The sequence below is a fragment of the Hyperolius riggenbachi genome, chromosome 1 (assembly GCF_040937935.1).
Source record: "Hyperolius riggenbachi isolate aHypRig1 chromosome 1, aHypRig1.pri, whole genome shotgun sequence".
NCBI lineage: Eukaryota > Metazoa > Chordata > Amphibia > Anura > Hyperoliidae > Hyperolius > Hyperolius riggenbachi.
In genome coordinates, this window is record NC_090646.1 from 22,091,728 (window position 1) to 22,118,717 (window position 26,990).

A 26,990-nucleotide genomic window follows, 5' to 3' on the forward strand; every position below is an offset into this window, starting at 1 on the left:
GATATATCATGAGAATGTTTGATGTTCTCTTTCCTAGACTTCCTACTGTTTGCCCTTTTCAACAGTGAGATTCTTGTTGGAATGCCTCCTTCCAATCCTTCTGATAACTTTCATGCACGATCTATGAAGCTTGGGAGGATGGATGACGCAGGGCTTGTGGCCTACAGTCCCGACGGGCTGCTCTACGTCGTACGTGGTGCAGATCTCTACCGAGGACCTGTGCCTGCAAGCTTTAAGCAGAATTGGTTTGATGAAGCTCAACAAGTCGGAAAAAACAACTGGGATCAGTTCAAATCTATCTTTTTCCACCCAAATGGTCATCTCTATGCTGTGACCTCGTTTGGGGAGTTCTACGAAGGCCCACCACCAACCAACAAGCTAGAACCTTGGAAGACCAATAAAATTGGTGACAATTCATGGGAAACATTTAGTGCTTTGTTTTTTGATGGAAATGGGATCCTCTATGCGGCCGATGAAAGTCAGCTTTTGAAACAAGAGCCACCTACGAGTGCAGATGAGCCATGGACCCAAACCAGCGACAACATTGGCTCTGGGAACTGGAGTAGCCTGAGTCATTTCATGGCATTTGATCCCGATGGCAACCTCTGGTGTGTCTCCAAAGAGGGTGGAAGGATGTATATGGGCCGCCCCCCAATGATGACCAACGTTAATACCTGGATTCAGGGAGTGAAGAGCCTGGGGGTAGATTACCACAACTATGCAGTGTTGATGTTCATTCAGGACCGCAAAATTCAGAGAATTACCAGTCTGGAGTTCTTGGCTAACCGCGGCAGAGTTCTGTCAGCCAGTAATGAGGTGGTGGCGGAAAGAGTCTACAACAACAAGGGGAGCAGCATCGATCTGGAGACCACCTATGTGTAAGTAGATAGACAATGCCCAAACAGTCAGCACTGTCTGTAGGCGGAGAGCTCTGAGGGCCGATTAATCATGTGCGTCCTTCAAAACTCACTGATGTTCTGAGGACTGGAGCATTTTTATTTTTTTAAAGTAAACTTCAGATGAAAGGTAGGAAAGATTTTACTTACCTCGAGCTGCCTCCAGTCCATCTGCTCCCTCAATGTTCTCTTGGACCCCTCCATTGTGCTGCTGTGCAGTCTGCACTCCATTGCACACATGCTGTTTCCTGCCTGGCCTCCTCCACCGCGCTCCCGTGAGCGGAAGTATTCTGTGTAAATGCAGTTATAGTGTTATCAAATTGCGCATGTGCAGAATGCTGCCGACCTGCGGTTGCGAGAGCGAGCAGCAAGAACCACGACTTTACGGGGCCGAAAGCTGCAGAAACGAGGGGACCAGGAGGACAGGGAGAGAGCTTACAGACTACAGGGGGTGGAGGAAGCTCCAGGTAAGGATAAATCATTTCCTCCCTTTCGACTAGTGATGCTCAAATACCCCTTTTTAAAATTCGAGTTTGGTCGAATTCGAATAGTAAATTATTCGAGGTCAGTCGAATATTCGAGTCGAATAATTTTTACTATTCGATTCGACCTCGGACTTCGAGCTCACTATTCGAGTCGGTATTCGAGCTCATTATTCGAGCTGACTATTCGAATTGGCCTTAAATAGCTTCCAACACTTGTTTTGAGGGTGAATGATGCAAGAAACATCTTTTTTTCCAAGTAACAACAGCAAGTGATTATGTGGGGATGTTCCTTTAAAAAAAAAAAGGTGAAAAGAGAAGTTGTGTCCAGAATTTTGTTCAGTACTGTATATACTTCTTCTTCTTCTTCTTCTTCTTTATCTTCTATCTTCTTCTTCTTCTATATCTTCTTCTTCTATATCTTCTTCTTCTATATCTTCTTCTATATCTTCTTCTTCTTCTATATTGTCTTCTTCTTCTTCTTCTTCATCATCTTCTTCTTCATCTTCTTCATCATCATCTTCTTCATCTTCTTCATCATCATCTTCTTATTCTTCATCTTCTTCTTCTTCATCTTCTTCTTCATCTTCATCTTCTTCTTCTTCATCTTCTTCTTCATCTTCTTCATCTTCTTCATCTTCTTCTTCTTCATCTTCTTCTTCATCTTCTTCTTCTTCTTCTTCTCTTCTTCTTCTTCTTCTTCTTCTTCTTCTTCTTCTTCTTCTTCTTCTTCTTCTCCTTCTTCTTCTTCTTCTTCTTCTTCTTCTTCTTCTTCTTCTTCTTCTTCTTCTTCTTCTTCTTCTTCTTCTCTTCTTCTTCTTCTTCTTCTTCTTCTTCTTCTTCTTCTTCTTCTTCTTCTTCTTCTTCTTCTTCTTCTTCTTCTTTCATCTTCTTTTTCTTCTTCTTCATTTCTTCTTCTTCATCTTCTTCTTCTTCTTCTTCTTCTTCTTCTTCTTCTTCTTCTTCTTCTTCTTCTTCTTCTTCTTCTTCTTCTTCTTCTTCTTCTTCTTCTTCTTCTTCTTCTTCTTCTTCTTCTTCTTCTTCTTCTTCTCTCTTCATCTTCTTCTTCATCTTCTCTTCTTCTCCTTCTTCTTCTTCTTCTTCTTCTTCTTCTTCTTCTTCTTCTTCTTCTTCTTCTTCTTCTTCTTCTTCTTCTTCCTTCTTTCTTCTTCTTCTTCTTCTTCTTCTTCTTCTTCTTCTTCTTCTTCTTCTTCTTCTTTCTTCTTCTTCTTCTTCATCTTCTTCTTCTTCATCTTCTTTTTCTTCTTCTTCATTTTCTTCTCTTCTTCTTCTTCTTCTTCTTCTTTTCTTCTTCTTCTTCTTCTTCTTCTTCTTCTTCTTCTTCTTCTTCTTCTTCTTCTTCTTCTTCTTCTTCTTCTTTCATCTTCTTCTTCTTCTTCTTCATCTTCTTCATCTTCTTTTTCTTCTTCTTCATTTTCTTCTTCTTCATCTTCTTCTTCTTCTCCTTCTTCTTCTTCTTCTTCTTCATCTTCTTCTTCTTCATCTTCTTCATCTTCTTCTATATTGTCTTCTTCTTCACTTATTTCTCTTTTCAATTTTTTTTTTAAAGAAATGCAGCTATTTTTGAGCGTAACAAATAGCTGGTGGCGCACGCATGTTGGAAGCGCCATTGTATGTGCTCCCTGGCAGTGGAAACACACAGACAGCAGGAGGTAAATTCAGCAGCAGGAGGAGGAGGATGAGTGTGTGGCAGCAGGCAGTCAATGAGGCAGGCAGCGTGACATAATAGCCCTGGTACCTAGCAGTGATACCAGGGCTGTAAATAAACACAGCAGGCAGGAGGTCCCAGACAGCGGTCGTGCAGCCCACATCGTGTTCAATACACAACTGGGACAACACAGTTTTCAACCCGGGCACCTCAGAAAAATTAAACCTTTTTTTTTTTTTTAATGGTTTTTTGGTTTTGTTTGTACAACCAATTACACAGATATATAGCTATTGTTTGACGTAATAGCTGGTGGCAGTGTGGCAGCAGAAGGTAATTCTGTGTACCCTGGCAGTGGGAAACACAGACAGACAGCAGCAGCAGGAGGAATGGAGGAGTAGTGTGAGTGTGGCAGCAGGCAGGCAGCGTGACATAATAGCCCTGGTACCTAGCGGTGATACCAGGGCTGTAAATAAACACAACAGGCGGTCCCAGACAGCGGTCGTGCAGCCCACATCGTGTCCAATACACAACTGGGACAACACAGTTTTCAACCCGGGCACCTCAGAAAAATTAAACCTTTTTTTTTTTTTTTTAATGGTTTTTTGGTTTTGTTTGTACAACCAATTACACAGATATATAGCTATTGTTTGGCGTAATAGCTGGTGGCAGTGTGGCAGCAGAAGGTAATTCTGTGTACCCTGGCAGTGGGAAACACAGACAGACAGCAGCAGCAGGAGGAATGGAGGAGTAGTGTGAGTGTGGCAGCAGGCAGGCAGCGTGACATAATAGCCCTGGTACCTAGCGGTGATACTAGGGCTGTAAATAAACACAACAGGAGGTCCCAGACAGCGGTCGTGCAGCCCACATCATGTCCAATACACAACTGGGACAACACAGTTTTCAACCCGGGCACCTCAGAAAAATTAAACCTTTTTTTTTTTTTTAATGTTTTTTTGGTTTTGTTTGTACAACCAATTACACAGATATATAGCTATTGTTTGACGTAATAGCTGGTGGCAGTGTGGCAGCAGAAGGTAATTCTGTGTACCCTGGCAGTGGGAAACACAGACAGACAGCAGCAGCAGGAGGAATGGAGGAGGAGTGTGAGTGTGGCAGCAGGCAGGCAGCGTGACATAATAGCCCTGGTACCTAGCAGTGATACCAGGGCTGTAAATAAACACAACAGGAGGTCCCAGACAGCGGTCGTGCAGCCCACATCGTGTCCAATACACAACTGGGACAACACAGTTTTCAACCCGGGCACCTCAGAAAAATTAAACCTTTTTTTTTTTTTTTTAATGGTTTTTTGGTTTTGTTTGTACAACCAATTACACAGATATATAGCTATTGTTTGACGTAATAGCTGGTGGCAGCAGAAGGTAATTCTGTGTATCCTGGCAGTGGGAAACACAGACAGACAGCAGCAGCAGGAGGAATGGAGGAGTAGTGTGAGTGTGGCAGCAGGCAGGCAGCGTGACATAATAGCCCTGGTACCTAGCGGTGATACCAGGGCTGTAAATAAACACAACAGGAGGTCCCAGACAGCGGTCGTGCAGCCCACATCGTGTCCAATACACAACTGGGACAACACAGTTTTCAACCCGGGCACCTCAGAAAAATTAAACCTTTTTTTTTTTTTTTTTAATGGTTTTTTGGTTTTGTTTGTACAACCAATTACACAGATATATAGCTATTGTTTGACGTATTAGCTGGTGGCAGAGTGGCAGCAGAATGTAATTCTGTGTACCCTGGCAGTGGGAAACACAGACAGACAGCAGAAGGGCAGTACACAGCAGCCCACTGTATGTGTAAAATGTGTGGCTGCAGGCGACGTAATAGTCAAACTGAACCAGGCTGGCTTAGTGAGCAGGAGCCAGGAGGTGGTAAAGGGTGGTAAGGCACATTAACGATGGTTCTTAGCCAGTTCATGTCCCCCTCTCGCCAACAACAGGGGCCAGGAACTCGCCTTCCACCCACGCCTGGTTCATCTTGAGAAACGTCAGTCTGTCCACAGACTTGTGAGACAGACGTGAGCGTTTCTCAGTGACCACGCCACCAGCTGCACTGAAGCAGCGCTCGGACAGCACGCTGGAAGGGGGGCAGGACAGCACTTCTAGGGCGTACTGCGCCAGCTCGCTCCAGATCTCCAGGCGCTTGACCCAATACTCCATGGGATCAACAGGGGCATCGCTGTCAAGCCCGCTGTAGGACCCCATGTAGTCAGCCACCATGCGGGTCAGGCGCTGGCTGTGACCGGAGGAGGATGCTGCTGCATCATGCACCTCCTCTCTAGTCACTGCTGCCGGAGCCTCTACAGTCCTGTAGAGCTCGTGGCTGAGAGACAGCAGGTCTGTGGGGCGCTTGCTGCTGGATGCAGGCACCTGCTGCTGCCTCTGTGCTGGCTGCTGGACAGTGGGGGTGGAAGGCTGGGGGAAGGCTTCCTCCAAGCGCTCAACAAGGGCCTGCTGCAAGCTCCTTATTTGTTGCGCTGGGTCTCCTCCTGCAGGCGGCAGGAACTGGCTCAACTTCCCCTTGAGGCGTGGGTCCAACATCATGCTGATCCAGATGTCCTCCCTCTGCTTCATCTGGATCACCCTGGGGTCCTTGCGCAGGCACGCCAGCATGTGCGCTGCCATTGGGAAGAGGCGGGCCACGTGTGCTGGCACATCGACGGCAGTGCTGTCCTCCTCATCCTCCTCCTCTGCCGCCTCATCCTCTCTCCACCCCCGCACCAACTCAGCTGCGCTGTGCTGATCCCCCTCATCAGCAGCAAGGTCAGGGACCTCCACCAAGTCCTCCTCCTCCTCCCCCTCAGAGGTGGACTGTGCAGCTGCTTGCTGCTCCTGCTGGTCCAAGGCTGCCGCTCCCTGTTCCAGCAAAGCATCGAAGGCCCTGTTCAGCAGACAAACCAGGGGCACCCACTCGCAGACCATAGCATGGTCCCTGCTCACCATGTTAGTGGCCTGCAGAAAGGGAGCCAGCACTAAGCACACCTGCTGCATGTGCCTCCAGTCATCATCGGGGACGATGGACGGGATGTTGCTGGTCTTGTCCCTTCTCTGAGCGGCGGAAACAGTGGCCAGGGCAAGGTACTGGTTGACAGCGTGCTTCTGTTCAACCAGACGCTCCAACATCGCCAGGGTGGAGTTCCAGCGAGTCGGAACGTCAAGGATCAGCCGATGGCGTGGCAGCTCCAGCTCCTTTTGCACGTCTTCCAGGCTCGCACAGGCTGCAGCCGAGCGCCGGAAGTGACGCACAACGTTCCTTGCCGTTTCCAGCAGTTCGCCCATCCCCTGGTAGGTGCGCAAGAACTTTTGCACCACCAGGTTCAGCACGTGGGCAAGACAGGGGATGTGGGTCAGGTTTCCCCTGTCTATTGCGGCAACCAGATTGGCCCCATTGTCGGCCACCACCTCTCCGACTCTGAGGCCTCTGGGGGTCAGCCAAATCCTCTCCTGCTCCTGGAGATTGGCCAACACATGGGTTGCCGTCAGCTTGGTCTTCCCAAGGCTGACCAAGTGCAGCAGCGCTTGGCAGTGGCGGGCCTTCACGCTGCTGCTGAGGCGGGGGGTTTGGCCAGGTGTGCCGGAGGATGGCAGAGGATCGGAGGAACCTGCTGCAGTTCCCCTGACCCTGCGGGGGGGCACCACCCACTGTGTTGCTGCTGCTGTGCCCGCTGCTGCTCTCCCATCCTCACCCCCTTCCACCAAGCTGACCCAGTGGACAGTGAAAGACAGGTAGCGGCCTGTCCCGAAGCGGCTGCTCCAGGAGTCCATGGTGACGTGGACCCTTTCACCAACCGCGTGCTCCAGCCCTCGCTCCACATTGGCCATCACAAAGCGGTGCAGTGCAGGAATGGCCTTGCGGGCGAAGAAGTGTCTGCTGGGGAGCTGCCAGTCTGGGGCTGCACAAGCAAGCAGCGCACGCATGTCGCTCCCCTCCTGCACAAGCGTGTACGGCAGGAGTTGGGAGCACATGGCCCGTGCCAGCAAGCCGTTCAGCTGCCGCACGCGACGGCTGCTGGGAGGCAGAGCCCTAACCACCCCCTGGAAGGACTCGCTCAAAAGGCTCTGGCGTGGCCTTTTGCTGGCACGGGAATCAGCAGACACAGCAGAGGAGGCCACTGAGGACTGGCTGCCAGAACAGGCCTCAGTGTCGGCGGCAGGAGTTGCAGAGGGGGGAGGAGCAGTGCGTTTCCGCACTCCTGCTGGTGCTGCTGGAGGAGCAGGAGGGCGGGTGGCTGCTGTTGCTGCTGCTGCTGCTGCTGAAGGCTGTGCAGTGATGGGTGTGGTGCCACTGCCAGCACCAGATGCCTTCAGCCTCTGGAACTCCTCATGCTGGTGGAAATGTTTCGCAGCAAGGTGGTTGATGAGCGAGCTGGTGCTGAACTTTAAGGGGTCTGCACCTCTGCTCAACTTCCGCTGACAGTGGTTGCAAGTGGCGTACTTGCTGTACACTGTGGGCTTGGTGAAAAAACGCCAGATTGGTGACAAAAACGACCCCCTACGGCATGGAACCGCTGCTGCCTGTCTCCCTGTGGTGGTTGAGGGGGGGGCTTGGGTGCGGCTGGTGGTGGTACTGGCAGATGCTGCTGCTGCTGCTGCTGAGCCTGAGACACCAGCAGGCTGTGGGACCTGCCTACTGCTGCCAATGCTTGCAATGATGCGCCTCCTTGCAAGGCCCACAAGCGCATCCTCCTCCTCCTCCTCAGAGCTGCTGAGGACGACATCCCCTGGAGGTGGTGGCACCCAGTCTCTGTCTGTCACCGTGTCATCATCAGCCTCCCCCTCCTGAAACATGTCCTGCTGGGATGATGACCCCCCAAAATCCTCTCCTGATGGATGGATGGGCTGCTTGACTGTCGCCACAGTCTTGCTGTCCAATCCCTCATCCCCCAAAGTGCCCATCAGCATCTCCTCCTCCAAATCGCCAACAACAGCAGACAATACCCTGATGGTGCCTAGGGTAAAAATACTGCTGAGTGACAGGTCGCCAACTTGTGACGGTGAACTGGCCTCCTCCCCAGGCCCTGCTGGGCGACTGCTGCGAACAGGGGTGGTGGTGGTGGTGGTGAGCGTGGAGGCCTCGGATGCAGAGCTGATGGCGGGCTGCTCATCCTCCGTCATCAGTTGCACCACAGTGTCTGCATCCTTTTCCTCAATGGGACGTTTCCGACCCGGCTGGAGGAAAATCGGAGCAGGTGCTACATGCTGCTGCTGCTGCTGTGTCTCTGCAGCATGAGTTGCAGATGCTCCTGCTGGGCGGCGCCCAAGGCGTCCACGGCCAGTGGCTATGGGAGGAATGTTAGCCACTGACGCTGCTGCTGCTGCTGCGGAACTGTGCATGGTGGCGCGGCCGCGCCCGCGGCTTGCCACAATGCTGCTCCCTCTCCTCCTGATTCCCTTGCTGCCCTTCCCCTTGCCCAAACCGCGCTGGCTGCCACTTCCAGACATCTTCGATGTTTTGGGCGTAAAACCCAAAAGTTTTTGAAAAGGGCGGGTGAAAAGTGGGGTACTTTAATGGAGTGGGTTGGTGGGTGAGGTGACTGAGTGAGTGTCCCGACTCCCTAGTACAGTAAGTAAGTAGTAACAGTCAGGAAGTACAACTAGCAGTTACAATAATCAGTAGTAATCACAAGGAAATAGAGTGTGTGTACACTACAGACAGTGAGTGCACGCACGCGCAAACACGCGCAGGAGCTGGCCTATGAACAGAGAGTGAGTGAGTGTCCCTAGTACAGTAAGTAAGTAGTAACAGTCAGGAAGTACAACTAGAAGTTACAATAATCAGTAGTAATCACAAGGAAATAGAGTGTGTGTACACTACAGACAGTGAGTGCACGCACGCGCACACACGTGCAGGAGCTAGCCTATGAACAGTGACTGAGTGAGTGTCCCTACTACAGTAAGTAAGTAGTAACTGTCAGGAAGTAGAATTTACAATAATCAATCAGTAATCAGAAGGAAATAGAGTGTGTGTACAGTACACAGACAGTGAGTGCACACACACACGCAGGAGCTAGTAGCCTATGAACAGTGACAGTGAGTGTCCTAGTACAGTTACAGTATATAACTATTCAGAAGGAAATAGAGTGTGTGTACAGTACACAGACAGTGAGTGCACGCACACGCAGGAGCTAGCCTATGAACAGTGACAGTCAGTGAGTGTCCTAGTACAGTTACAGTATATAACTATTCAGAAGGAAATAGAGTGTGTGTACAGTACACAGACAGTGAGTGCACGCACACGCAGGAGCTAGTAGCCTATGAACAGTGACAGTCAGTGAGTGTCCTAGTACAGTTACAGTATATAACTATTCAGAAGGAAATAGAGTGTGTGTACAGTACACAGACAGTGAGTGCACGCACACGCAGGAGCTAGTAGCCTATGAACAGTGACAGTCAGTGAGTGTCCTAGTACAGTTACAGTATATAACTATTCAGAAGGAAATAGAGTGTGTGTACACAGACAGTGAGTGCAAGCACACGCAGGAGCTAGTAGCCTATGAACAGTGACAGTGAGTGTCCTAGTACAGTTACAGTATATAACTATTCAGAAGGAAATAGAGTGTGTGTACACAGACAGTGAGTGCAAGCACACGCAGGAGCTAGTAGCCTATGAACAGTGACAGTGAGTGTCCTAGTACAGTTACAGTATATAACTACAATACAAAATACAATCACTAAGTAGTAAAGGACAGCAGAAATACTGTCTAATACTATCTAATACTGTCTAATACTGTCTAATACTAATGAGAAATAAACTAACAGAGGACAGGAGGACAGCTGCCCACACAGGCAGGCCCTGAGGCCTAAAGCTGTAAGCTTGCCTGCAGCAGCTGGCCTGTCTCTATGTAACACAAAAGCTACTAACTAAAATACAATGTCTATCTAACTAACAACAATATAGGTGTGTATAGGAGGTGTATGTGAGCAAAAACGCTAGGTAAATGACCACAATAGAGCTCTTGCTAAGCCAAAGCACAAAGGAGCAACTCTCTCTCTATGCAAGTCTCAGGCAAGGACGGAGAAACGGAACATGGCGGCCGCTATTTATAGGGTAGGGGCTGGCCAGGGTCCCCTTCTGTGATTGGCTGCCGTCAGAGGGCCTGGGAGCCCTCTGATTGGCTCTAAGGACATCAATCTGGGCTATGACGCTATTCGAGCTCGGTATTCGAGCTCGAATAGCGCCGTTTGCTCGAATAGCTCGAATAGTGAATGGGCTATTCGCGTTTACTCGAATAGCCCATTTGAATAGCTGCAGCTATTCGGAGCTCGAATACCGAGCTCGAATAGCTGAAAAAGAGCTCGAATATTCGAGCTACTCGAATATTCGAGCTCTGCTGAGCACCACTGCTTTCGACTCAGCCTAGGTACACTTTAACCATTTAATGTCGTAGTGACAGTATATCTATGCCCCTGGAGACTTCATCTTAGCTCCAGGGACGTAGATATATGTATCTCGACGCGATCGCTGCTGTGCGCAGTCCCACACGCATTCACGTCCCCGCTCTTTAGTACACAGATTGGTGAATGGGAACACAGGGGAGCACTAAGCACCACCAGGGAAGCTATATGTGGGTGGGAGGGGGAAGCACTAGGCACCAGGGGAGCTACATGGGGGTGGGAGGGGGAAAGCACTTGGCACCAGGGAAGCTATATTGGGGAAGGAGTGGGAAAGCACTAGGCACCAGAGAAGCTATATTGCCGATTGCCGAAAGATGGAGTAAGCACTAGGCAAGTAAGGCAACCAATATCAGGAATGGAGGGGGTAACTAGCCCCCAGTGAAATGAATGAGCACCACATGCGGAACTGGGGCGTGGCTAAAGGTGTTTCAAGGTGCTTCTTAGTGTCCCTAAGAAGACACTATTATTATTATTATTATTTTAAAATGAATCTCCGAAAATGGGATGCTCTGAATAGAATGTGCCATGGTGGAGGGGGGGGGGGGGGGGGGGTTGGTGTAACCTACGGTGTGCTGCGTCTCTGGCCTCTCATCCTTATGCAGTGCGCCATGTTCACTTTCATTTTCCTGGCAGTGTAGTGCACGCCACAGTGCATGCTGGGAGATGTAGTCCATGGATGCCAGTACAGAGATGTATTAACTAATCAATATAAAATCATAAATTTTTTTAGTAGACAAAAATACACGAGTTGCTCTTTTTCATCGGATGATTTTTGAACCAAAACCATAGCCTTTGCAAAAGTTAGCCTAAAGAGTCGGAGCAATTTTGGGTACCTGGAGTCAGAGTTGGTGGTTTCATAAAGTCGGAGTTGGATGATTTTTGTACCAACACCACAGCCGTGGTTATGGGACTCCAGCAGACATGATTGCTGAGCCTTCAGGAGTATTGGGCTGTAACGGTTGGGATGTGTAGGGATGATGATCAGTCATTAGCATTGTTGTATTGATCAGAATCGCTCTTTCTCCAGGGTGAAGAAGACATACGAGGTCACCAGCTCCTTCTCACTAGATGACAACTTCATATTTGATGCGGGAGCCGTGGCAGTTGTAAAAGGCGCAGTTCCAGTTATCACCTCCAGATCTAAGGAGTTTGGGATTGACCGCAGCACCACTTACACCTGGGATCTGACCAAGACCAATACACACAAGGTACCGTGTCTCAGTGCTGGGAGTCCTGTGCTTGTGTCCCCGGCTCTGCCATGTGAGGATGGGAACAGATCCAGAACTATGATGCGGAAATGTCACAGCTGGAGACAAGACAAGACACAGAACATTTATATTGTGCTTTTTTCCTGACAGTGTCAGCAGGCGTGCCCCGCGGCACGCCTGCAGATACGGTTCCCGACTGCGGGTTTGACCAGATCAAGCGGGGAGCAGCCTAATTTAAGATACAACAAGGCTGTTGCCCCTCATAGCACTTCTCACTGCCACCACTAGCTGCTGCTAGACATTTCACGATTCCCACTCTGCTGTCGAGTGATCTGCACATAGTCCGCGTTTTCGTATTTGGGTCAGCTTTGCGCTTAGGCCAAACACGGGATGCCACACACACAATACAATCGTACAGTAGCAAGGCACTATCAGGCACTGAACTTGTAACGCAAGTTACACTGCAGACTCTCTCTAGGCTATGAGCGTTGGCTTAGTACAGCAGAAGTCAAACTTCTTAAATAAAGGTTTAATATTCCAGAAAAAAGTGTAACAATGCAGAAAATAATATATACAAAAGATTTACAAAAACAAAGTAAAAATTACAAAGGATAAAAGTTACAAAGATACACAATAAGACAGTTTGCTTAAAATAAAATGGGAATAAACGTTACCAGCATATAGATCTGAGCGGTGTTGCGAGGAGAACGCGGTTCTGGTCAGACCAGGTTAGTCCTAGCGTTTTGCTATCTCCAAAGAACTACAACTCTAGATATTCCTAGCTCGGGTTTTATAGCCAGATTTATAGCCACTCAAATGTCCAGATCCAGGAATAATCCAATTTCCTCAGGTGTGACAGCACATCCTTGCTGACCAGAGTTTCCTGTTAGCCTTTGAAGTTCCCAGACTCAGTTAGTCAGGATTGTATGTTTGGTCAACAGGTAGCTGTTTACATGAATGCAAAGTTCAAAGCAATGCAACGCCTTTTCAGGATGCAGGACAAAAGCGGAGGTTGTTATCTAATGACCTCTTTCCTTTCTGGGGGCACAGTTTACAGGTGACAAACACATCTGAGACAGTATTTCCTAGCAGATCAAAGGTGGGGACATGACTGCTATTGGCCTAATTCGCCATCTCCTAATTAGAGGCTAGAAAACCAGTTAAGCAGTTCCTGCTCCTACTATTCACAAGAGTTCACCCCTCAGATGCAAATGTACTATATCCTGTCATACAGACAATCACAGCTTCCCCCAAAGCCAGACTGGCTTTAGCAGACATACACATGATACAGTCAGAAAAATGAAAAATATGGCTTCCACGAGATACAATATGGCGGCTATGTTCTGCATATTACTGTACATATCATCATCACCACATAGATCCTCACAGGTGGGCTCAAAGCGCCAGAGCTGCAGCCAATAGGGTGTGCTCTATAGGCAGAAGCAGTGTTAGTGAGACTTGACCACGGTCTCCTACTGAATAGGTGCTGGCTTACTGAACAGGCAGAGCTGAGATTCGATCTCAGCTCTCCTGTGTCAGAGGCAGAGCCCTTAACCATTACACTATCCAGCCACCATAGAATAACCATGCTGGTGGATTCTCAGATGTTAGTCTGCCTCAGGGGTGGGACTCAAAACCATGGTGTCCCCAGCACCATCCTCATCACTATCCCCGCCCTTACAGATAAACACATCATCACCTGTTTTATTATAGAATTGGTCAAAGACACAGGGACTAGTCTGTGCCACATATTTACTACTAGCTGATTTTTGATTGGCTTTTGTAGGCTCCTCCCACCTTTCTGAATATTAATCCCAGTCACTCAGTGACCAACTTTGCAAAGTATGAGAACCCTACCATTAACAGTGTAAGAATGGCTGCAGTTTACATTTTCCCAGTGACATTTGTATTTGTCTCCGTCCACTAATGACGCAGCCTTGCCGCTTATGTATTTGTCTGGTGTTGGTTGCGCACACTTTTTCTAACCCTAACACACAATTACTCAATTACTCAATTTTGTAAGCTTTACGGTCTTTGGTATCAATACAAAAGCCAATCAAAATTCACCTATTGATTTTCAAGGGGAATATTTACATTGCTGCCATTCTTGCACTGTTAATGGCACAAGCCTCAAACCTGGTACAGTTGATCATTGGGTGACTAGCTTTTAACTTCAGAAAGGGGGTGGAGCCACAAACAGCCAATTAGATTTGTTTCATTCCAATGCAAATTATTGATGTCGAAGACCACTAAGCTCACAAACTTGGTCATTGAGTAATTGGATAAAAAAGTGGGCAGAGTCAACACCAGCCAAATACATACCGGGGTAATGCCAGGTCATCAGCTATTATATATATATATATATATATATATATATATATATATATATATATATATATATATATATTATATATATATATATATATACAGTGGAGGAAATAATTATTTGACCCCCTCACTGATTTTGTAAGTTTGTTCAATGACAAAGAAATGAAAAGTCTCAGAACAGTATCATTTCAATGGTAGGTTTATTTTAACAGTGGCAGATAGCACATCAAAAGGAAAATCGAAAAAATAACCTTAAATAAAAGATAGCAACTGATTTGCATTTCATTGAGTGAAATAAGTTTTTGAACCCCTACCAACCATTAAAGGCAGCCATACACTGGTCGATGTGCCATCAGATCGACCAGCTGACAGATCCCTATCTGATCGAATCTGATCAGATAGGGATCGTATGGCTGCCTTTACTGCAAACAGATTGTGAATCGATTTCAGCCTGAAACCGATCACAATCTGTTCAGCTGCTCCTGCCGCCTGTCCTCCCCCCGCGCATACATTACCTGACGCTGGCTCCCGGGCATCTTCTCCACGCTGCACCGCTCTGTTCTTGCTCCATCTCGGCGCTTCCTGTGTCACTCCGTGACCAGGAAGTTCAAATGGAGCGCCCTCTATTTGAACTTCCTGGGTCACTGCAGTGACCCAGGAAGCGCCGGGATGGAGCGGGTGCAGCGCTGAGAAGATGCGGAGAAGACGCCCGGGAGCCTGCATCAGGTAATGTATTTTTCATCGGATCGGCCGCCGCTAGCGACGCGCACTTTACCCGCGGGCGATCGAGGGTAATTTCCCGCACGGCGCGATCGACGGACCGATCCGATTTCGGGAGGAAATCGGATCGTCGGCGGCGTTTACCGCGAACGATTGGCAGCAGATTCGATCCCAGGATCGAATCTGCTGTCGAAACGGCCGGGAATCGGGCCAGTGTATGGCCACCTTAAGAGTTCTGGCTCCCACAGAGTGGTTAGACACTTCTACTCAATTAGTCACCCTCATTAAGGACACCTGTCTTAACTAGTCACCTGTATAAAAGACACTTGTTCACAGAATCAATCAATCAAGCAGACTCCAAACTCTCCAACATGGGAAAGACCAAAGAGCTTTCCAAGGATATCAGAGACAAAAATGTAGACCTGCACAAGGCTGGAATGGGCTACAAAACCATTAGCAAGAAGCTGGGAGAGAAGGTGACAACTGTTGGTGCGATTGTTTAAAAATGGAAGGAGCACAAAATGACCATCAATCGATCTCGCTCTGGGGCTCCACGCAAGATCTCACCTCGTGGGGTGTCAATGATTCTGAGAAAGGTGAAAAAGCATCCTAGAACTACACGGGAGGAGTTAGTGAATGACCTCAAATTAGCAGGGACCACAGTCACCAAGAAAACCATTGGAAAAACATTACACCGCAATGGATTAAAATCCTGCAGGGCTCGCAAGGTCCCCCTGCTCAAGAAGGCACATGCGCAGGCCCGTCTGAAGTTTGCCAATGAACACCTGAATGATTCTGTGAGTGACTGGGAGAAGGTGCTGTGGTCTGATGAGACCAAAATAGAGCTCTTTGGCATTAACTCAACTCAATGTGTTTGGAGGAAGAAAAATGCTGCCTATGACCCCCAAAACACCGTCCCCACCGTCAAGCATGGGGGTGGAAACATTTTGCTTTGGGAGTGTTTTTCTGCTAAGGGCACAGGACAACTTAATCGCATTAACGGGAAAATGGACGGAGCCATGTATCGTGAAATCCTGAACGACAACCTCCTTCCCTCTGCCAGGAAACTGAAAATGGGTCGTGGATGGGTGTTCCAGCACGACAATGACCCAAAACATACAGCAAAGGCAACAAAGGAGTGGCTCAAGAAGAAGCACATTAAGGTCATGGAGTGGCCTAGTCAGTCTCCGGACCTTAATTCAATAGAAAACCTATGGAGGGAGCTCAAGCTCAGAGTTGCACAGAGACAGCCTCGAAACCTTAGGGATTTAGAGATGATCTGCAAAGAGGAGTGGACCAACATTCCTCCTAAAATGTGTGCAAACTTGGTCATCAATTACAAGAAACGTTTGACCTCTGTGCTTACAAACAAGGGTTTTTCCACTAAGTATTAAGTCTTTTGTTGTTGGAAGGTTCAAAAACTTATTTCACTCAATGAAATGCAAATCAGTTGCTATCTTTTATTTAAGGTTATTTTTTCGATTTTCCTTTTGATGTGCTATCTGCCACTGTTAAAATAAACCTACCATTGAAATGATACCGTTCTGAGACTTTTCATTTCTTTGTCATTGGACAAACTTACAAAATCGGCGAGGGGTCAAATAATTATTTCCTCCACTGTATATTGTTTTTGTTTTTGTTTTTTTTGTTTTTTTCCTGTAATATCGTAACTCTGTCCTACAGTGTTCCTGATTATTCTTTTTCTGGTGTTCCAGGTGGAATTGTCCGAACCGTTCCCGTCACGAGTCCCCCCTCGAAAAGCAGTGAAGGAAATGTTTGTTGTGCAGAAAGCTGTGGTGGAGGTTCCTTTCCATGCCAATGTCACCACACACTTCAATTTCACCACTACGATATCCGGGGTGTGGAAAGGGGTTTGCTACTTTGACCTACATGTGGAAACGGTTAATGTCTGATTGGATGGATAGAGCAGAGATAGAGAGAGCATACTGCATGTACCACCCCTTCCTGTAACCATAGAGAGCATACTGTACTCTGATCTCCATATACTGCACGTACCACCCCTTCCTGTAACCATAGAGAGCATACTGCATGTACCACCCCTTCCTGTAACCATAGAGAGCATACTGTACTCTGATCTCCATATACTGCACGTACCACCTCTTCCTGTAACCATAGAGAGCATACTGTACTCTGATCTCCATATACTGCACGTACCACCCCTTCCTGTAACCATAGAGAGCATACTGCATGTACCACCCCTTCCTGTAACCATAGAGAGCATACTGTACTCTGATCTCCATATACTGCACGTACCATCTCTTCCTGTAACCATAGAGAGCATACTGTACTCTGATCCCCATATACTGCATGTACCACTCCGTCCTGTAACCATAGAGCGCATACTGCATGTACCACCCCTTCCTGTAACCATAGAGAGCATACTGTTCTCTGATCCCCATATACTGCATGTACCACCCCTTCTTGTAACCATAGAGATCATACTGTACTCTGATCCCCATATACTGTATGTATCATCCCTTCTTGTAACCATAGAGAGCATACTGTACCCTGATCTCCATGTACTGCATGCACCACCCCTTCCTGTAACCATAGAGATCATACTGTACTCTGATCCCCATATACTGTATGTATCATCCCTTCCTGTAACCATAGAGATCATACTGTATTCTGATCTCCATGTACTGCATGCACCACCCCTTCCTGTAACCATAGAGAGCATACTGTACTCTGATCTCCATGTACTGCATGCACCACCCCTTCCTGTAACCATAGAGAGCATACTGTACCCTGATCCCCATATACTGCATGTACCACCCCCTTCCTGTAACCATAGAGATCATACTGTACTCTGATCTCCATATACTGTATGTATCATCCCTTCCTGTAACCATAGAGAGCATACTGTACTCTGATCTCCATGTACTGCATGCACCACCCCTTCCTGTAACCATAGAGATCATACTGTACTCTGATCTCCATGTACTGCATGTACCACCCCTTCCTGTAACCATAGAGAGCATACTGTACTTTGATCCCCATATACTGCATGTATCATCCCTTCCTGTAACCATAGAGAGCATACTGTACTCTGATCTCCATGTACTGCATGCACCACCCCTTTCTGTAACCATAGAGATCATACTGTACTCTGATCCCCATACTGCATGTCATTCTGTGCCTGTACAAACTGCTGCCTATCCTACTCCGCGGGAGGTAAAAACCGCCAAGGTTTTACTAAAGCCAGCCCCAAAACTCAGATGGTATAAAAGTTCGGGCAGAACCGACCGAGTCTCCAAAATTCCATCAACTAAAGATCTTCACACACATGTGCTCCAGGAGATCAGAGCACATGGACCACCATAACATGCTTTGTTTCATGGACTCTGATACCAATGCCTGCATTTGCTCCAGGAGACCAGAGTACATGGACCACCATAACATGCTTTGTTTCATGGACTCTGATACCAATGCCTGCATTTGCTCCAGCAGATCAGAGCACATGGACTACCATAACATGCTTTGTTTCATGGACTCTGATACCAATGCCTGCATTTGCTCCAGCAGATCAGAGCACATGGACTACCATAACATGCTTTGTTTCATGGACTCTGATATCAATGCCTGCATTTGCTCCAGGAGACCAGAGCACATGGACCACCATAACATGCTTTGTTTCATGGACTCTGATACCAATGCCTGCATTTGCTCCAGGAGACCAGAGTACACGGACCACCATAACATGCTTTGTTTCATGGACTCTGATACCAATGCCTGTATTTCAACTGGACTTTATTTCTTTCAATACCCCCACCAGGACTGCTAAGCTAGGTAACCATCACCATTATTTCCCTTTTATTTCAGCTTTGTGTTTATATGTTAATTAGTGTATATAAATGTGTATAATGCATTTTTGTTATTAAAACGTTTAAAAATCGTAACGGTTATGACCTGTTCCTGAACATACACAATCGTACTTACTCCTCCAAAAGCGTTACCTTGTGTTCTGTAGTATCTTGTATCTCCAACCCGTATGCTTGAATTGGGCACAGATAGACAGATCTGGAGCCGATCCCTGCATACTGCTAAGGGTTAAGTTAAAGTGTTCTCAGTGTGTTAATATAGTTACAGTCGTGCGCTGACTCGCACATGGTGGCAAGCATTTGAACTGTATGTGTGTGGTGAATCCTTTGGAGTCAGAACGCTCCTCTCGGCTAGTCGGTTCATAGACTGCGAATCCACATATGGGCATCTATGCGCAAAGCGACAGCTAGAGCATACTGCATGTACCACCCCTTCCTTTAACCATAGAGAGCATATTGTACTCTGATTTCCATATCCTGCATGTACCACCCCTTCCTGTAACCATAGAGAGCATACTGTACTCTGATCTCCATATACTGCATGTACCACCCCTTCCTGTAACCATAGAGAGCATACTGTACTCTGATCTCCATATACTGCATGCACCACCCCTTCCTGTAACCATAGAGAGCATACTGTACTCTGATCTCCATATACTGCATTTACTACCCCTTCCTGTAACCATAGAGCGCATACTGTACTCTGATCTCCATGTACTGCATGTACCACCCCTTCCTGTAACCATAGAGAGCATACTGTACTCTGATCTCCATGTACTGCATGTACCACCCCTTCCTGTAACCATAGAGAGAGCGTACTGCATGTACCACCCCTTCCTGTAACCATAGAGAGAGCGTACTGCATGTACCACCCCTTCCTGTAACCATAGAGAGAGCGTACTGCATGTACCACCCCTTCCTGTAACCATAGAGAGCATACTGTACTCTGATCTCCATATACTGCATGTACCACCCCTTCCTGTAACCATAGAGAGCATATTGCACTCTGATCTGCATGTACTGCATGCACAATCCCTTCCTGTAACCATAGAGAGCGTACTGTACTCTGATCTCCATATACTGCATGTACCACCCCTTCCTGTAACCATAGAGAGCATACTGTACTCTGATCTCCATATACTGCATTTACCACCCCTTCCTGTAACCATAGAGCGCATACTGTACTCTGATCTCCATGTACCACCCCTTCCTGTAACCATAGAGAGCATACTGTACTCTGATCTCCATATACTGCATGTACCACCCCTTCCTGTAACCATAGAGAGCATACTGTACTCTGATCTCCATGTACTGCATGTACCACCCCTTCCTGTAACCATAGAGAGAGCGTACTGCATGTACCACCCCTTCCTGTAACCATAGAGAGAGCGTACTGCATGTACCACCCCTTCCTGTAACCATAGAGAGCATGCTGTACTCTGATCTCCATATACTGCATGTACCACCCCTCCTGTAACCATAGAGTGCATACTGTACTCTGATCTCCATGTACTGCATGTACCACCCCTTCCTGTAACCATAGAGAGCATACTGTACTCTGATCTCCATGTACTGCATGTACCACCCCTTCCTGTAACCATAGAGAGCATACTGTACTCTGCCACTAAAGACCACGTTTGTCAATAATCTAGTGGATACAGCAGTCCACGGCCCTCCCTGATGCGTTGACAAGAGATCCGACTTACTGGATCATCTAGGCCGAACGCTACCTGATACTATTGTTTACCCTCCTTACCCTTCCTGTTGTGTTGTGCGCTGTTCATCGTTCCTCCACTCTCCCCCTCCTCCTCCTCTTAGAGGCTACTGACTATACAGCATAATCCCCAAACATTCCCAATCCCAGCCGTGTGACAGTGGTCGCATGTGAGTTCTTAGCTTTAATCTCATCCTAGTTACCAGAGTTATATTGTGGGAGTAAAGCGCACCCGAACTTTTGCACAGCACAAAGTGATTAGTCTTTTTCCCATATATGGTTGCTGAAGAAATTCCCTTCTCTGTGTTCTGTGTTTGTTTAGCCAGTTCAAAGGGGTTGATTCATGAAAAATACTGTGCTCAAGCAGCGCGGGTTGAAACTTGAGAGGTGAAGAATCACGTGTTATTGCTAACGAGCGCACGCTACGCACAGTGCTGTCAGCATAGGGTGCGCTCTTCACTTCCGTGTAACTCTTCCTAATGCAGCGCGATGGCCTTGGAACGCAACTGAGTTCCTTCAGTAGCGTGGGCACTACTACAATAACTAACATAGTAATGCTGTGCTACTGAAGTGTCGCGCTACGGAGCCACCGCGCAGTATTAGGAAAGACTGCGTGGAAGTGACGAGCGTGAGCTACGCTGATGGAACTGCACATAGAGTGCGCTCATTAAAGGGGCACTATGGCAAAAAAATTGTAATTTAAAATATGTGCAAACATATACAAATAAGAAGTATATTTTTTTCCAGCGTAAAATGAGCCATAAATTACTTTTCTCCTATGTTGCTGTCACTTACAGTAGGTAGTAGAAATCTGACAGAAGCGACAGGTTTTGGGCTAGTCCATCTCTTCATAGGGGATTCTCAGCAAAGGCTTTTATTCTTTATATATTCCCTAAAAAGGATTTAACCTTTTCGGGACCGGCCACCTACCCCCCCCTTAAGGACCAGGCATTTTGCGCGGGAAGGGGGTGCGCGCGTTTGGGGGGGTCAGGCGGCCGGATCCCGTCTGTGGCTGCCAGGATTTGTTTCCCCCCATGGTGGCCTGGGCCCCCCCTTCTGCCAGCAGCCTTCACTTACCTTCCAGGCTCCAGCGATGAGCCCCACGGGACCCTCTTCTCTGGCTGGCATCTCCGTTCTGTCTGACAATCAGTTCCGGGTCGCGGCTTGATGACGTCATCAAGCCGGGACCCGGTGCTGACGTCAGACGCTCCGTGAGATGCCGGCCAGAGCGGAGGGGGGTGCCGATCGTCGCGGTAACGGCAGGGAGGTGAGTGGATCCTCTTCTTTTCCCCCCTGCCGCCGCCACTGTCAATGTGATCACTGCGATCCGATGGCGATCGTAGTGATCACGTGATCAGCAGCCATACGCGATGGCTGCTGATCACTCGGGGGAGATGTCGGCTGTCATATGACAGCTTAATCTCCCCCTCCGGGTGCGCACGATCGCGTCGGGAGCGGAAATTGCGGGACGGCGTAGATTCTACGCCGCATCAGGCTAGAACAGCCACAAGTGCGGCGTAGAATCTAATGCACGTGGTCCCGAAAAGGTTACACAATGATGCTGGCCAGCTTCCCTGCTCCCTACACAGTTTTGTGGCAGTTGGACAGAGCAACTGCCATTCACTAAGTGCTTTTGAAAATAAATAAATGCCTGAGAATACCCTATAAAGAGATGGACTAGTCCAAAACCTGTCTCTTCTGTCAGATTTCTACTACCTACTGTAAGTGACAGCAACATAGGAGAAAAGTAATTTATGGCTCATTTTACTCTGGAAAAAACATACTTCTTATTTGGATATGTTTGCACATATTTTACATTTTACAGTTTTTCACTGTAGTGCCCCTCTAACAAAAGCCCACACTGCTTCACCTCGCTAGCTTTAACCCGTACTGCTTGAGGGCCTGTTCACACTAGGGGCGTTTTTTTATTTTCTTAAGCGGTGGCGATTTTCAAAATCGCTCTGAAAGCGCTTGTGCAATGACTCCCTATGAGAGAGTTCACAGCTGAGCGGTTCGTTTCCGATCCGCTCAGCAAAGCGCTGCCTGTACCATTTTTGAGGCGATTTCGCCTCAATGGAAGGTATATGAAAAACGCAAAACGCTCAAAAAATGGCTTTGTGCAGTGATTGCGTTTTTAAGAATAAATACATTGTATTAATTCTTTTCCGGCTCAAAGAGTTCACTTCCTGACTGACGTCAGGGAGTGAAAGATCGGAATCGCTCTGCAAAAGCGCTTATTGAAGCGCTGTACAAAAACAGCAGCGCCCACCTGACTGCTGGGAGGAAAAAAGAAACTCCTCAAAAACCGCCTAATGTGAACGCTAAAGCGAACAGAATGCAATGTGAACGGGCCCTGAATATGGTATTTTTCATGCATCGACCCCAAAGAGCCTTATTAGTTCTTATCAAAAGCTGTGAACAGACTGCAGGAGCTCTGCCACAGCTCACTCCTCATACAGTTACACTGAGCCTTAACCGTTTCAGCGCACCCTGGAAAGTGAATCCAAGTTTAAACTGCAGTGTTTTTTGTTTCTTTTTTAAGTTTTCTATAAATTGTAATTTTATTGACATAAAGGTTATCATGCTGTGGCTAATGATCTTTTAGGCCTGGTGCACACCAAAAACCTCTAGCAGATCCGCAAAATGCTAGCAGATTTTGAAACGCTTTTTCTTATTTTTCTGTAGCGTTTCAGCTAGCGTTTTGCGGTTTTGTCTCCCGGTTTTGGTATAGTAGATTTCATGTATTGTTACAGTAAAGCTGTTACTGAACAGCTACTTTAACAAATACTCCTGCAAAACCGCTCTGAAGTGCCGTTTTTCAGAGCTGTTTGCGTTTTTCCTATATTTAACATTGAGGCAGAAACGCATCCGCAATCCAAAATCTGCAGCAGCCCGGGAGTATGCGTTTCTGCAAAACGCCTCCCGCTCTGGTGTGCACCAGCCCATTGAAATACATTACCCTAGCGGATCCGCACCCGCAAGCGGATCGCAAACTGCAGCCGAACCGCTCTGGTGTGCACTAGGCCTTAGAGCTTGAGAGGAAGATCTGAGTTTAGTTCCATTTTAATAGGTCATACATTAGAAGGGGCAATGCAGTGCTTTACCAGTCGCACACTGCAGCCTAGGCTCTCAGCAGGTGGTACGTCTGGCCCTGGCGGTACTTGGGCTGGTTTCAGGGGGTACTTGCACTTATTATAGGAAGTCTAGAACTATTTGGGATATAAAAAAAAATCAAATAAGCCTGTATATGCATTTTTAATTAATTGAGAACATGAAGGAATATTTGAAAAGGATTTATACAGAAATATTGTGCACTCCTAACATATATACAGTTTATGTGTCAGGGGGTACTTGAGATGATGTAATTCACAGTAGGGGTTACCCAGCAAACACCAACTTTCATAAAGGAGAGCATGATGTAATAATGCATAAAGGCTAGCATTCTCTCCTTGCATACCTCCCAACTTTTTGAGATCAGAAAGAGGGAAACATAAGCTACACCCCAACCATGTCCAGTCACACCCCTAATCACACATACTATAAAGATTTCATAGGAAAAATATGTTGTTTTATAATTCAAACCACACTGGTCCTTTCTATCCTGGAGCATTTTTCTTCATAGTAACATTTGAAAATAAGGGCTCGTTTCCACTATTGCGGTGCAGAATCGCCTGGATTCCACCGCTGATGAAATCGCATGCGGATGCGAATCCCCATGCGTTTTTTGCCGCGAATTCGCATGCAAATTCGCATAGGTGAGGGTATATGCGATTTTAACCATGTCACTGCCTGTGTGAATTTACATACGTACCTATGCGAATTCGCGGCAAAAAACGCATGGGGAAACCGCATGCGATTTCCCTATTAAATACATTGCATGCGATTTGCATGCATTCCACTCGCAGGCGAATTCTGCGGCTCTTTTGTGCGTTTTTTCACCGTTGAAAAAAACGCACCTCAACAACTCTACAGTGGAAACAGGCCCATCCACTTGCATTACATGTGCGAATCCGCATGCGTTGGACGCATGCGGATTCGCGATAGTGGAAACGAGCCCTGAGAAATATATCAATTTAAAGGATGGAAAAAAAAGTTTTGAGTCAAACACATTTTTTCAGTAGAAAAATAATATATATATTTACATAGATCTGTACATGAGTCCTGAAAGAGGGGCAAATGAGGGAAAAAGAGGGACAGGGCTCCCAAAGAGGGACAGTTGGGAGCTATATCCTTGCAGCATTGGGACCTGGTTCAAATCCCAGCCACTATCTGCAAGGAGTTTGTAGTTTGTATGTTCTCCCCGTGTCTGCGTGGGTTTCCTCCAGACACTGATTTCCTCCAGACACTGATTTCCTCCCACACCCCAAAAACATACAGATACGTTAATTGGCTTTCCTCTAAACTGGCTCTAGACTACGATTCATACACTACATGATACATACATAGACATAGGACTATGGTAGGGACTAGATTGTGAGCCCCTCAGAGGTACAGTTATGTGACAAGACAATATACTCTGTACAGCGCTGCAGAAGATGTTGGCATTATATAAATACTAAATAATGATTATAAATGACACAACCAAACAAAACCAGCAATATAGACAAACAGTAAAATATAATTGTCTACAATGCCACCTAGTGGCCTTTCTGCATACTGCAGTATATGCAGTACATAACAACTCTCAGTAAACCGTACTTAGGTGTCCTACAGACTGATCTGCAATGTGGCCTGCAGTGACGTAGCTAAGAAGCTGTGGGCCCCAGTGCAAGTTTTGCATTAGGGCCCCCCAAGCACTATATACATAACAATTGATATGGCGCACCAAAACCTGCCAAGGACAACCACAATGTCAGAGGTGCAAGAAGGGGATGGGGAACAGCTTGTTAATGTTTACTACTATTCAAAGCATCTATGGTAGTGATCATTACCAGCACAGGACCAATAAACAGCTAATACTGTGGTTGAGGGTGGGCCCCTCAGGGCCCCTCTAGTCCAAGGGCCCCAATGCGGTTGCTACCTCTAGACCCCCTATTGCTACGCCACTGGTGGCCTGTATTTGCTAACACAGCTGTGTTGGTATAAACAGATCTCACCCTTTGGTGGCATGTGGAACATAATTATAGAAAATGGACCTCACGCTCCTGTACTGCTAACGGTGTAGAAAGGTTCCCACTTTTTCTCACAGTTATAGGATGTTAAACACACCTGACCCAAGGCAAGACTACCCAAGGTAAGCCCAGGGGTAGGTTCTTACTGTAATCACATACCTCTGTACTTTTTCTCTCCTTGTTCCCCAGTCCCCATAATAACACCTTAAATAATCTCACTTTTTGCATAAAGGTAGAGGCAGGTTTGCTGTGATATTCCCTCCTCTTTCCCACCCCACTCATTACTCTTAGCCTGTCCCCCTCCCACGGGACGAGTATTTACATTCACCATTGGTGAATGGGAACAGGGTCGTCGGACTGGGACACTAAGGGCCCACCGAGGAAGTTTCAGCCTGCTCCCCCCCCCCCCATTTTGGGCTCACATACACATGTACTCCCGAAATTTTGCATGTGTTTATGGTAGGGAATAGATTGTAAGCACTTCTGAGGACAGTCTCCAATAGGGATATGTCCACGCCGCAGCAAAAATAAATGGGTGTCACCACGCACTGGAACATGGGCGTGCTCATGATGAGTCATGGGCAGACTTTAAAAAAAACAAAAAAAAACACAAAATAAGTAGCGGTGTTATTCACAGAGATTAGGTCTGACCAGATACATTTTAGATAAAATAATCAAGTAGTTACATGCCTCATGATAACTTATCAAGTAGTCAAATGGCAGCAGATTTTCTGACAAAATGCAATCAGATTGGTGGCAGATTCCCCACAAAATGCAATTAAATTGGCAGCAGATATCCCCACAAAATGCAAATAGATTGGGGACAGATATCCCCACAAAATGCAAATAGATTGGCGGCAGATATTCCCACAAAATGCAATCAAATTGGCGGCATTTTTCCAAACAAAATACAATCCGATTGGTGGCAGATATCCCCACAAAATGCAATTAGATTGGCAGCAGATATCCCCACAAAATGCAAATAGATTGGCGGCAGATATCCCCGCAAAATACAATTAGATTGGCGGCAGATATCCCCACAAAGGCAGGTCCCCAGTTAATGGGGGCCCCCATGCTGAAAGGGGGTGCAATGGGCACAGAGGGACTCCCCTCCCTCACCTGGAGCCCCCCCACGTTAAGGTAGGCAGGTCACAGGTGTCCCCAGTTAGGTAGGCAGCAGCCAGGTCTAAGTCCCCGCCCCAGCTTGGAAGGGGGGACAGTGGGCACACAGAGCGGCGGGGAGGGTTGAAGCTTCCCCCCCTCCCTCACCTAGGGGCCCCCCTTCCGCGCTCCCCTTTCCGCACTCCCCCTCCCTCCAAAATTGCAGCCAGCGGCAGCGAGCGGGGAATAGCTTACCGGCATGATGAGATGAGAAGATCCATCGCTCTGCGTGCCGCTGGCTGGTCTGGTCTCCTGCAATGCACTGTGTCCAATCAAGCTCTCACGGGAAGTAGTGCGAGAGCGTGATTGGACACAGTGCATTGCAGGAGACCAGACCAGCCAGCGGCACACAGAGCGATGGATCTCATCTCATCATGCAGATAAAGCTATTTCTCATTAGCTGCCGCTGGCTGCAATTTTGGAGGGAGGGGGAGTGCGGAAGGGGGAGCGCGG

At 47.3% G+C, this 26,990-nt stretch overlaps 1 protein-coding gene across 1 annotated transcript in view; it reads left to right on the forward strand.

The window, feature by feature from the left end:
- Nucleotides 1–18,629, forward strand: part of LOC137562598 (uncharacterized) — a 62,326-nt gene extending 43,697 nt beyond the window's left edge. The window contains exons 6-8 of the mRNA XM_068274102.1: nt 38–878; nt 11,481–11,661; nt 16,425–18,629. Of these exons, the coding sequence (XP_068130203.1) occupies nt 38–878; nt 11,481–11,661; nt 16,425–16,622 (1,220 nt within the window). The 3' untranslated portion in view covers nt 16,623–18,629. The remainder of the gene's footprint in view (nt 1–37; nt 879–11,480; nt 11,662–16,424) is intronic.
- Nucleotides 18,630–26,990: the final 8,361 nt, after the last annotated feature.